General features: G+C 61.4%; 1 protein-coding gene across 2 annotated transcripts in view; it reads left to right on the forward strand.

The window, feature by feature from the left end:
* TAFA5 (TAFA chemokine like family member 5) overlaps positions 1-12,457 on the forward strand; it is a 236,198-nt gene that overhangs the window by 193,437 nt on the left and 30,304 nt on the right. For both annotated transcript variants that reach the window (XM_079141267.1, XM_079141268.1), the window contains exon 3: positions 11,209-11,336. In XM_079141267.1, coding sequence (XP_078997393.1) covers positions 11,209-11,336 — 128 coding nt within the window. The remainder of the gene's footprint in view (positions 1-11,208; positions 11,337-12,457) is intronic.

Raw genomic sequence — 12,457 nt, forward strand, 5'->3', positions numbered from 1 at the left:
GGAGGCCACGCTGGCCCACGATCCTCGGCACCTGTGCCTCATGGACGGCCTTGAGGGCCAGGCTAGGCAGCGGCCTCCATCCGTGATCTCTCCAGGACCCTTCCTGGAGCCCAAGGGGTCCTGCCCAGGGCAGGAGTGACGCTCTGGGCCTTGGTGGCCAGCAGCATGCTCTGTCCTGGACAGCGGGGGAGGCCTAGTAGGAACGGAGGTGGACATGGCCTCCACTGTGGGGCAGAGCTCAGGCGCTGCACAGGGAGTGGACATCAAGGCCGGACGCCCTTCACCCCAGACCCTAAGCCCTCCCCACGTTGTCACTCCCATCGCTGCAAAGTCTCCTGACCAGCAAGCAAGGGGGGTGCAGGCTGTGTGTGTAGGCCTGGCCTGCAGAGCCCAGTGTCCTACCAGAGCAGCGAGTCTGAGCAAAGGCCCTGGGGTCAGGACTGAAAGCCGCCGTCTCCAGGAGAACTGAGGCCTCGTCTCCCGCTTTCCTAAATCTCGCTGTCCCCTTACTAGCTGGGCCAGGCTGACAAGTTATGAAGGCTTTCCAGACTGTCCCCCGCCTATTAAAGGGGCAACATTCACTCCGTGAAGGAGGTCACAGAGGTCCCCGAGCCACTCCTGGGTTCCCCGGGCTCGTGCGGCAGGGCTCCGAGGTGCAGTCCACCCTCCCACCTGCCGGGGTCCTGGCTTTGCTGTTCCTCCCGGAGGCACAGTTTCCCAGCAGGCTGCAGGGGAGAGCGTGAGGCTTGCAGTGTGAACGAGGCTGCTCTGGTTCTGCCAGGCCCCGCGCTCTGCCCCACCCTGTGCGCCCCACTTTGCCCCGGGAGGAAAGCATCAGCGCAGCCCCAGAGGCAGCCTGGAGGCTCTGAGAGGTTCTCCAGCCCTGGCCGAGCCTGCAGGACAGACGGCGGTGGCCCTGCTCCCTTGACCTGTCCGCTGGGAGCTGCCCCTGCAGACTTGCCTGCCTCCCGCCACAGCACGGAGGCGCCCTGACCATCTCCTGGACCTTGGCGGCGTGTGTCCACAGGGTGGCGTGAAGGCTGGGTGTGTGGGGTGGCCCTGTCTGCTTCTCCGGCCGGCTGCACAGCATCCCCTCAGCCTCCTTGGTCACTGGAAGCAGGCGGTGACACGGGACAGGTGCCCTAGGCCTCTGAAGTGCTGCTGCAGGGCCTGCTGGCTTCCCAGACAGCTCGGCGGCGATTCCGGGCCAATGAGAAATGCGTGGGTGGTGTGCGCTGGGTTTTGGAGTGTGGATGAAGCCAGCGCCTGGCCTGGGGTCCACTTGCCATCAGAACTTAGTGAAGTGGCCCCTGCATCCCTCGGTCGAGACCCTCCTCTCAGGTCTCTAGAGCAGGGACCCCAGGGTGGGCAGGGGCGAGTTCCTGCAGGGCAGAGGACGCTGTGGAGCGAGACTCTCCACACTGCGTGCCTCCCACCAGAAGTTCCCTCCGTACCAGGCGCCGTTCCCTTTGAGGACTCCTTGCTGTCAGGAAAGTGGCTGGGGCCGTCCGTGGACAGGGACGCCTATCATGGGACGTGGAGCTCTGTGTGGACCTGTGCAGGCTGGACACGTCCTCAGCGGTGAGCAGCTACTGTGCCCCAGGCCCCGGGGAATGTGGCCTGAGCCCCCACCATGTCTGTCCAGGCAGAAGCCCACCCGAGCGTCTGGTGGAGCGGGCTGAGGGTCTGCACCCGCGTGCAGCCGGCCTCAGAGCGTGCCCTGGGTCCCCAGCTCACGGCACTGCACCTCACGTGCCCCGCCCCTCCGCTCCCCGCAGCACAGTGCTGTGAGGAACTTCGCCACCTCACCCCTGCCGGCGCGTCGGGCAGGAACTGGGGACAGCTGCCTGGGCAGGAGGCGGCAGGCCTCCAGTACGGAGGTGCAGCCCGCCTCACTGCCCCTCCATGTCTCACGCTCATGTCAGAAGTGACGTCAGCACAAGCTGTCCATCTGGAACTGCCCCAAGGATGAAAGGAGCCCGCGTCCGATGCTGCCGATGGCAATTGTGATGGGGACATTAGTGACAGATGTGGAGGAGGTGGTGGTAGGGATCGTGGTGGTGATGGTGGTGGCACTGGTGGTGGGGATGGGGTGATGGTGAGGAGGAAGAGGAGATGGTGACCAAGATCATCATCATGTGATGGTGGTGGTGGTGGTGACAGTGGTTGTATCTATAGGGCTCATGGCGCCAGTGACGGTGCTGCTGAGGGTCATATCTCTGGTGACGATATCTTGATGGTTAGACCTAGGGTCGTGATTGTGGTGGTGACGATGGTGATTGAGCATAGTGATGGTCATCATGGTGATGATGGTAAAGATGGTCGTGGTGACGATGGTTGTGTGCATGGCTGATGACGGCAACGAGGGTTATATCTGTATCCATGGAGAGTTATAGCTCTGGTTGTGGTGCTGATGGATACATCTGTGGTGATGATGCTGGTGACAGTTTTATCTATGGTGACGATGGTGACGATGGTGGCGATGGTTTCATCTATGGTGATGATGGGGAGGTAATGATGGTGATGAGGGTTATTCTCTGATGATGGTGGTGATAATAGCTTGATGGTGATGGTACTCATGGTGGTGGTGAGTTACTATCTGCTGTGCTCACGATGGTTATCTCTATGGTGATGATGGTAATGGTGGTGGTGAGATTACTATCGATGGTGCTCACGATGGTTATCTCTACGGCAATGATGGTAATGGTGGTGGTGGTGATGGTTATATTTACTGTGATGATGCTGGTGGTTCTTCCTATGGTAATGATGCTGGTGATAGGGAGAGAAAAGGGGCTCCGGCAGTGGGTGTGGTGACTGAGCTGAGCTGGGAGAGGGGACGCTGAGGCATAGCACTCCTCCCTTGGTGGAGAGGGAGGCTCCTGTGCAGACCCAGGGCAGGGTGCACCCTGCAGAGGTTGTTTGGAGCAGAGGCCCCGCCTGCTCCTGGGAGAATCCCAGGAAAGAGAGGAAAGACGAGTGTGACATCGAAGGCATCCAGGCTGAGAGGGGACGAGTGACTAGGGGTTGGTGGAGCCTTCCGGATGCTGCTGAGTCTGTCTTGAACACCAGACCCCTGGAGAAGGGTGGCCTCCTTGGAGGTGCCTTCCCACGCCGTCGTCAAGGACAGTTGCACGAGGCTGGACCCTGTCCCTAAGTCAGGAATTGGAGGAGAGAGGGCTTTAGGCAAAGATGTCTCCTGGGAGTCCCAGTGAGGGCTCCTGGCACATACACAGGTCACTGCAGCCGGGGACGCTGGAGAGTGGGACTGTGTGTCAGAGGACACCGTGGGTCCAGAGGGCCCCTGGGGCCTACAGGGCAAAGGTCTCCAGCCCGATTTCCAGGCGTATGGCCTCGGGAGCTTGCCCTGGAGCGGGAGCAGCAGGCCAGCAGCCTGAGGCTCAGTGAGGTGCCCTTGGGAGCCACACCCACCGGGCACGGGAGGAAGAGGCAGCTGAGCAGGCCCAGCTGTGAGCAGGGAGATCAGTGCTCAGCCAAGTTCTGTGCCCTGATTGCCTGGGACCAGCACATGATTACCACACGGGGAGGCAGGTGACAGGATGTTCCATTTCCTCACAGTGACTAAAACAGCCAGCTAGACACCCCAGGCCAGCAGGGGAGATGCTGCCTCCACTGACCGTGGGGAACCAATCACCTGTGAGTCTATCCCACACCTGTGCTGGTTCCAGGGCGTGTGCCCAGATCTGTGTCTCAGCTGGGACCCAGCCTTGGAGCCCGAATGGCCGTCCCAGGACACTGATGCCCCCCTGCAGTGAGGAGGGGGAGGCAGGGCCTCCCCAGAGCTTTGATGGCCCCAGGGCCAATGCCTCCTGAGCCCCCTTCTGCCATTGTGCACGACAGTGCTGTGTTCACTCATGGGGAGTCCCCTGGGCCCAGCTCAGGTCCAGTCCCGCAGCAGGCCAGGTCTTTCTCCCAACAAGCGCAGCACAGCTGTGGTCTGGCTCCACTGAACAGCTCGCTGAGGTCTAGAGCAGACACGGAGTGGGAAAGCCCCTGGAAGACCCCTCGAGCTGCCCGCTGTGACCTACATTGTTTTTATTATAATGTTGCAGAAATATGAACCAATGCAAAGCCAGAGCCCTCCTAGCCCATAAAACTGGAATAAACCAAAAGCCATTTACAAATTAAACACAAATAAAACTGCAAAACCAATAAAATTTAAATTTGCAGTATTAACTTTACCGAGCAGATGTTTCCCAGGGCCTGTGTGGGGCTCGGGCTGGGGTGGGAGGGCCTTCCTGCTGCTGCACGGGCCCCTCTGCTCCTGAGCCGCGTGGCTCACGCACGGGCTTGTCTCCCCAAGTCCTGTTGGTAGTCACAGCTTGTGTGTTGTGATCACACCTTGCGCTTGACCCGGGCCTTCCGGAGGCATTTTTGAAGCAGACTCCTGATAACGCTCACTCTACATGCGTGCGGACAGCTGGCCTTCAGCATGACAGGACGTTGCTTTAAACAGCAGTAATCCAATTATTGCAGAGACTGGGGACAGAGAAGAAATCCTCATCGCATATTTACTGCTGCACTTACTGCTAATGAACTGCCCGAGGAGGGAGAGGTAAGGCGGAGAGCCGCCGCCATGGGCCTGGGCCAGGCTGCCCCTCTTCCTGTTGGAGTCCACGTGGGTTTCCAGGAGTGCGGTGAAAGCTTCCCTGTGTGCACACAGGGGCTTGCACACCACACACACACACACACACACACACACACACACACACACACGTGTGCACACCCTTCCCTCCTGCACTCGGGCTGCTGTCCTTGGAGGCGAAGTCCCTGCAGACCACACGGGATGCACCTCGTTGACTCCATGGGTAGAACGGTGTTCTCAGGGAGGGTCAGCAGAGAGGACTTGGCCACCAAGCTCTGGACTAGCCCCCGGCCATGGTGCACCCTGAGTTGCTGGAGAAGCTTGAAGGACACGCTCAGGTGTCGGGGCCACGCACTTGTCACGTGGCTCAATCAGAGCTAAGCAGAAGAGGCTCCGTGGTGGTCAGAGGTCTGTGGACAGATCAGGCTCCACCGTCCTGGAGCTCCCTGCTCCTGCCAGCCCTGTCCACACCTCTCCCTGGGCCAGCAGCATTGGCTCTGGTGCCCCAGCACTGATGCATGCACGTCACAGCTGGCTGCTCAAGGGCGAGACCATGGCCTAGGGTAGGTGTGGCTCACCATCGGGGGATTCCGACCCACTGCACTGAAGCATGGGGCTGGCCGGCCCTTCCACTGCTGCCCACGGAGACGGGGCGGGGGTGGGCACAGGTGGTGCAGAGAGGGATCAGGAAGTAGGCAGGGCGGGGTCCTCGGGCACTGCCTGGGCCCACTGCATGCTGGTGGCTGACGCTCCAGAGGCCTTGGTGTGCAGCTGAGGTCCTGGAGAGGCCGGGCCAGTGCCTCCTGCACACAGAACGGAACTTCTCTGTTGGCACCAAGATAACCAAAGGTTTTCAGGACTCTGGTAGAGAGAGAAGTCCCATTCTATCTGTTCATGATTCCCATCCTGAAGGCCCCAAAGGCAAGGTTCCCCCGCTCTGATGGACCCTGCTCCAGGCTGGGGAGGTGGGCAGTGCCTCCTGGCTGTGTTTGGGAGCATCTTCTGTGTGAGAGGAAACGCTTGGTCTCCGGGACCTGCTGTAGTGGACAAGGGCATCGGGCTGGTGCTCCTGAGAACCTGGGCCCACGGGAGCATCAGGGCCTCAGCTCCTGTCACGGGAGGGTGCTGGGAAGTGCATGAAGAAGACCTCCCCAGGCAGGCCTGGTGGCAGCCCCCATCCGTCTTCAAGTGACACAGGCCTCCAGCGGGCTGAGGCAGTGGCCAGCAGTGCTGGGGCAGCAGTTCCGTAGCAGGTCTTCTCTGGCATGCGTGCACGTGCCCCTTCCTGGTAGGACTCTAGCTGGGGCCGTCCATGAGGACTCATGGGTGCCACTGAGGCAGGTTGTGTGGCCGCCCTGGCCTGGGGTCAGCTCACCCTACACAGATCCATGCCGGGAGGTCCTGCCCTCCGGAGCTGTCCCTCCCCAGATGCATTTTGCTCCCTCCTCTCCTGCGCGTCCTTTGTCCCTGGAGGTCCCTGTGTCCCCCATTGGCCTGGTACCCCCGTGGCTGCAGGTTCCTTCCTCAGCTCCATTCAGGTGCCGACTGCTTGGGCAACTTGACCCGGGGCCGGAACAAGTCCAGCCCTCTCCCTCCCACTTCCTTCCTGCAAGGCTCGCCGATCGCAGCACTCGCTGGGAAGTGCCACGAGGCCAGCTCTTCCCCTGCCGTCCTCGAGGGCGAGGCCGCAGTGGCTCTTCACCCAGGAGACAGCGGTGTCCGTGCAGAGGGCTCTGGGGCACAGACCCAGGGATGCCCTGCCAGGGAGCTCCACAGCACAGAGTGCCACGCAGAGCTGGCAGCAACCCTGAGGCCACGTGCGGTGGTGCATGTGGATGTGTGTGCCTATGCGCGTTCGTGTGGAGTGTGTGTGTGTGCATGTGACGTGGTGTGTGTATGATGTGGTGTGTGACGTGGTGTGTGTGTGTATGACGTGTGTCTGGTGGATTGCCTGCACATGTGGGTGAGATGCAGGCCCTGCCTGGAGAAGAGAGGTGTGCAGAGTGACTGGTGGTACCGCTGGGACGTGTGGCAGGTGGAGAGGGGAGCAGCCCAGCCTGGCCGCTCCCTGGGCTGTGGCCCCTGCCAGGGCCCGCAACGGCAGAACGGCTCCCCAAGGTGCCTCCCTGCCTGGCTTCCTGCTCTCTGCAGGCCCGGGGCTCTCAGTGGGCATGTGGGGCACAGGAGGCCCCAGAGCTGACCTCTGTGCTGAGGAGCCTCCTGGGTGTCACAGCCTGGTATGTGGCAACGTCTGCCCACAGGCTGGCCATCAGCTGCCACCACCCGTGGCCCCCGGGAAGCTTCGCCAGGCCCTGGGGATGTCCCTCCCATGCCCTGAGAGCTGCTTTGACACGAGGCCAGAGGCAGGGCCTTCGGAGCCCATGCCCGGGGTGAAGCGAAGTTGTGAGCTGCCACATGAAAAGCCCCTTTGTCCCTGGGACGTGGCCTGGCCCTGCGCCTCCCACCGCCCCCAGCAGGAAGTGGGCCGGGCTGGGCGGGCAGAGCTCTTTGGGGCAAACAGAAGGACTTGTGTGCTCAGCGCCGGCGCCAGTGCCCTCGGAGGGCTGCTCTGGGCACACCCAGGCCTGGGATGGGGCAGGGCCAGGGACTCTGCTTGTCCATTCATTCCACAAATGCTTCCATGCACCCACTGTGAGCCTGAAGCCCAGAGTGGCCTTCCTGGGCGTGCGTGTGTGTGTGTGTGTGTGTCTGGCATGCACGTGTGTGTAGGTGCACCTGTGTGGGTGTGCACACGTGTGCCTATGTTTTATGGGTGCACATGTGTGCTTGTGTACACAGGTGCCTGTGGACAGATGTGTGTGTGCAGTGTGTGGCCAGCCACGGGGCTGGCAGCACAGACTGCCTCCCCACCCCTGACCAAGGCCTTCGGGACCCACCCTCGCTCCTGCCCCCTGGTCTTGATGCTGAGCCCCAAAGCGCATGCCATCATGTCATCTCTGTGGGGCTCCCCTGGAGCCAGCAGAGCACAGCCTGGAGGGAGCAGGCAGGAATGACAGGCTCAGCAGCCCCGATGTGTGTGGGCAGTTGACCTGGACAGGGCGGTGAGGAGCCAGGCCCCAGCAAGGAAGCCGCTGTGGGGCTCCCAAGATGCTCCGAGGCTGCAGGTCTCCCCAGCATCCTCCTGCCTCTTCAGCCTTGGTCTAAGCAACCAAAAGTGCCTTCCACCGTGCCTGACCTGAGGGCTGAGAGGGCACTGGGCACTAGGGCTCTGTCCTGCTGAGCCCTGCTGACTGCCAGCCTCTCAGGGAGGGCCCCCCAAAGGGAGCCCTGGCTTGAGGTCCCTGCTGACATGAGGTAGCATGGGATCCAAACCCAAGCCCTGGTCCCTGGGTCTTACTGTCCTGAGCTTCCAAACCTGGCCCTGTCCCCTCATGCCCCTCGAACAGGCCAGGACCAACTTTCCAGTGCTGTTGCGCTGCCTGGCCACCTGGCCTGTGCTGGGCACCCCAGGGCCTTGCTCTGTGTGTGGCAGGCAGTGCTGAGCCTGGGCCCTCCTGCCCACCTCTTGCAGCTGGGGCTCCTCACCTGAAAGACCAGGCCCGTGGTCTTGGCTCAGGATAGGCAGAGACTGCCCTGGGGCTCTGGGCCCACTGGTGAAGCTGAGGCCTCCCAGGCTCAGGATGTGAGCTGGTGCCCACTGCCGGGCGCCTCTCTGGGAGGCTCCCTGGGACAGCTGGGAACACACAGTGGGACACTTACAGCCACAGCCAGCCCCTCCATGCCACTGCTGGGCGGTTGGAGCCAGAGACACGCCTGCCTTTTATGACGTGTTGAATTTCTCAGGCACAACCTGCAGGATTTCTGGGCGGGAACGTGTGAATCCCGTAGTCATTCTTGGCTTCAGACTTGTATTGGTTGGTGTCTCAGAAGGTTTTTGTGCCGTCTTTTACTGTCACCCAAAGTGACGCATGGGGGCTGGACAGGTGGCCGCTGTGGCTTCGCGTGAGGGATGAGCAGCCAGGGAAGTGTGTGCCGTGCCAGTGCCCCTTGCGCCCCGCCGCCATGCTAGCTGGGTGAGATCCCAGGCGGGCAGCTCGGGGCTGCTGCCCAGGGCTTGAGGGTGCAGCCTGGGGTGGCCACCATTCTCCTGGATCCCAGGAAGCCAGACGGTTCCTCTCCCAGAGCTCAGCGGTGCCCAGCCTTACCTCCTCAGGACACTGCTCTGACCAGGACTGCAGTTCAGCAAGGAACGCTGCCCTGTCCGTGGCCTTCCTGGCTGCCTCCGTCAGCTGGGACATCACAGCAGAGCACCTCGGGCTGGCAGTTCAAACCAGAGACATTTATTCCTCAGCTCTGGAGGCGGGAAGGCCAAGATCGAGGTGCCAGCAGGGCTGGGGTTTGGGGAGGCTCTCCCTGGTCTGTAGGGCCCCCTTCTCACTGTGTCCTCATAAGGTGGTGGGTCTGTAAGACGCTCTTTGGTGTCTCTTTTAAGGACACCAACCTTGTCAGATCAGAGCCCCACCCTCATGACCTCACTTGACCTTAACTACTTTTCAAAGTCTCCGTCTCCAAATTCAAGGCTCAGGGCTCAGTATGTGAACTTGTACTCAGTGCTTAGCAGTGACCTGGGAAGGAGCTGGCCTAATGGTCAGCTTTCGGACAAGCTGCCTCACTAACTGGGTAAATATATGCCCCGCATATATATGCATAATAATAATATATGCATATGCATATATTAATATATGCATATGCTCCGCAGGGTTCCATGCTGTGTCCATGGCAGGCATAACCAATCGATCCCAGGACTCCTGTCCACTGTGCTCAGTGCAGGTCCTCAGGTGGCTCCTCCTGGCGCATCAGGACTGGCAAGGAGGGTTGGTCACCAGCTGGGGGACCTCCCTAGTCTGTTTAACAGACTGCCCCTGGCCTCCTAGACTAGCCTCCTCTGGAATGAGCCCAAGGCTCAGTCCTTGCTGGGTGAGCCCTCTCCTGGGTCCCTCCAGGGCCAGTTACCAGGTCCCAGGCAGTTGCAAAGTGGCACTGGGGGCATTTGCCACAAGTATTAATGATTCAGGAACAGCAGGCGCTATCCAGCCTGGCCATGAGGGCCCAGTGCGCCTGCTCAAGGGCTGGCCCTCTGGAGGACGCTGTCTGAGCGCAAGTCCTCAGACGCATGCATGTGCACAGCTGTTCCCTAGTGGCCACCCTTCCGCTGCCTGGGAGAAGTTCCACTAAGCACAAACCCTTCAAAACTGCCTCTCTCGTTGGTGTACGTCCATCAGGAGGGCTGCGGTTTATCTTTTTAAAAAGAAAAAATGAGTTGGAAAAGAAAGTGCAGGAGGGAGCCCAGGAGCTGGGGTGCTGAGAGGCCGGAGCCGGGCCGGTGGGAGCCGGGGGCCCCTCTGCCTGGGCAGGTCTCCCAGCCTGCGCCTGTGACGGTCACGGGCACCCTCCCACCCTGCAGGGCTGCACAGCTGCAGCTCAGACAGCTGCTCTCTGCACCTCTGGGCCATCAGAACGTGGCTCCAGAAAGGAGGAGCCAGTGGAGAACGTGGAGGTGAATGAACCCTGGCACCCTGGAGACCTGGATTCCAAGCCCGTCCTGAGGGGTGGGCTGAGGGCTGAGCAAGAGGACATGGAAGTCCACAGGGCCCCCGAGTGGGGAGAAGCGTGTGAGATGCCGTGGTCGCCTCTGCTTTGGGCGCAGGCACCTGTTTTGGCAGGAGCCCCTGGGACGGAGGCCTGGCCTCACTGGGCCTCGCACCGATACTCTGGATGCTTTGTTCTCACCTAAGACCTCAAATTCTCTCCGTCCTTTGACCCTGGAGTTGAAGTTGGTGGGATCCCGTGTCCACCCCTGCACCTGTTCATAGCTTGACTGTGTTTGAATGGCCCCTGGTGGGTGGCCGGTGCCCCAGCTGCTGCCCGGCTGTCCTCTCTCTGAGCCGTTCACGTTGCCCACGGTGTCTCTTCCTACTTGAGGAATCACTGCCGCTGGCTGGAAGCTTCCGTAGTGCAGATGCGAGCCTCTGGCTTTCCTGCACGCGTGCCCTGCTTCTCTGCTCAGAGCAGTCTCCGGTGCCCAGCCTGCAGACACAAACCAGTGGGTGTGTGGAGAGGAGAGGACACACTTCTCCTGGGTGTGGAGAGGTCGACTGGGGCTTCACAGCCTGCGTCCCAGGAGCCACGGCCCCCGCCCTGCCCCCTGGTCTCCACCAGCACCCACCTCTTCCTGCCGGCCTCACTCCAGGCACGAGCCCGCACCTCAGTACCATGGACAGCCACCCGAGGTCATCTGAGGAGTGCCTGACCAGGAAGCCCCTCCACCCTCTCCTGACAAAGGAGAGAGCGAGGCTGCCACCCCCAGGCAGGGGCCTGGTGCTGCCCCGTGAAGGTGTCCAGCACCTTCGGTCACTGCCTGCTGGTTGGTGCCTGATGGTGGCAGAGCCTGGCTAGGGATCCAGCCCCAAACCAGGAGAGTGTCTGGCCGCCTCCCTGCTGACTGGCCCTGGGCAACGGGGGCCATACCTGGAACTGCCCCCAGGACTTCCCCGTGTTGCCCAGTTGCCGAGAGCCAGGGCCAGGATCGGGCCCCGGTCGTACCCGTGCAGTGGGCAGCACTGACCGCCTCCTCTCTCCCACAGCGCGCATCATCAGGACGAAGCAGTGGTGTGAGATGCTGCCCTGCCTGGAGGGGGAAGGCTGTGACCTGCTGATCAACCGGTCAGGCTGGACGTGCACGCAGCCCGGCGGGCGGATAAAGACCACCACGGTACGTGCGCGTCCTCGCTGTGGGCGTGGGGGGTGCCCAGCCCGACGCCAGAGCCCGAGGCAAGTGGCTGTGGCAGGGCAGGTGGCCACTGGTGGCTCCTTCCCTGGCAGAGGCCCCAGTCCTGTTTTCCCACCTCACTCCGGGGCTGAGGCCCTGACAACCTGTCCCTGATAGTATGGTCCCCGGGTGCACGTGGGGGCTGAGCAGCTGGATGTGGAACCACCAGGAGGCTGGTCAGTGGGGGGTGACAGGGACACCCCGAACCACACTGTGGGTGAGGGCTTCCTGGCTTCTGGGGCTGGCGTGGCACGCGTCCAGAACCTGCTGACGAGGATGAGCTTCTGCTGCCCACCTGGGGCCAAAGGGACGTTCCAAAGAGTCAGGACTGGGAAGGGAGGTCGTCCAGTTCTCCCAGACGTGTTGCGGTGGGCTCTTACAGACCCTGAGCCCACGGAGGGCAGCAGCTCACCCCACCCATCCCTCCGATCAGGTGCCCTGTGGACCCCTCTCTCCAGAGGCCACTGTTAACTGGGTCCCCAGAGCTGCTCTTCCAGGGGTGGTGGGGCCATTGGTCATTGTTTGGGGCATTCTTTGAGATTTCTTTTCTGAGATAAATTGTTCAGTGTGCACCCTGCGCACTGTGGGCAGCTTTTCCCATGTTTGTTCAGGCCACAGAGCCCAAGTCCATGTGGTTGTGGCCCTGGATGCTCCAAAGGCCAGGGCTCAGAGCCAGTGGCTTCCGTCTCCCACTGGCTGACTACCACCCCTGCCTGGGCTCTTCCTTGTTCACTTCTCAGCATCTGTCATGACTTGCCTTGACCCAGGCTCCATGCCATGAGGTCAGGGAGGTCTGTGGCCCTGCAGAAGGATCTGGAAAGCCCTGCAGATATCCAAGGGTCTTCCAGAATTGCATCTGGCAGGGAGCTGCAGCCACCGAGACTAGACCCTAGTAGAGTCCCCCCATCTTGCATGGGACAGAGCCAGATGGGCTGTTTTAGCAATGTGTTCCAGAGGCGCTTTGGTGTGGACGCTCCAGGGTGAGTCATGATCTGGTTCCATGGGCTGGGCAGGTGCCTGGGGTCTGTTCCTCAGCAAGCCAGGAGGACAGCACTCTGGTTCAG

Source organism: Sciurus vulgaris (assembly GCF_902686455.1).
Source record: "Sciurus vulgaris genome assembly, chromosome: 5".
NCBI classification, from domain to species: Eukaryota; Metazoa; Chordata; class Mammalia; order Rodentia; family Sciuridae; genus Sciurus; species Sciurus vulgaris.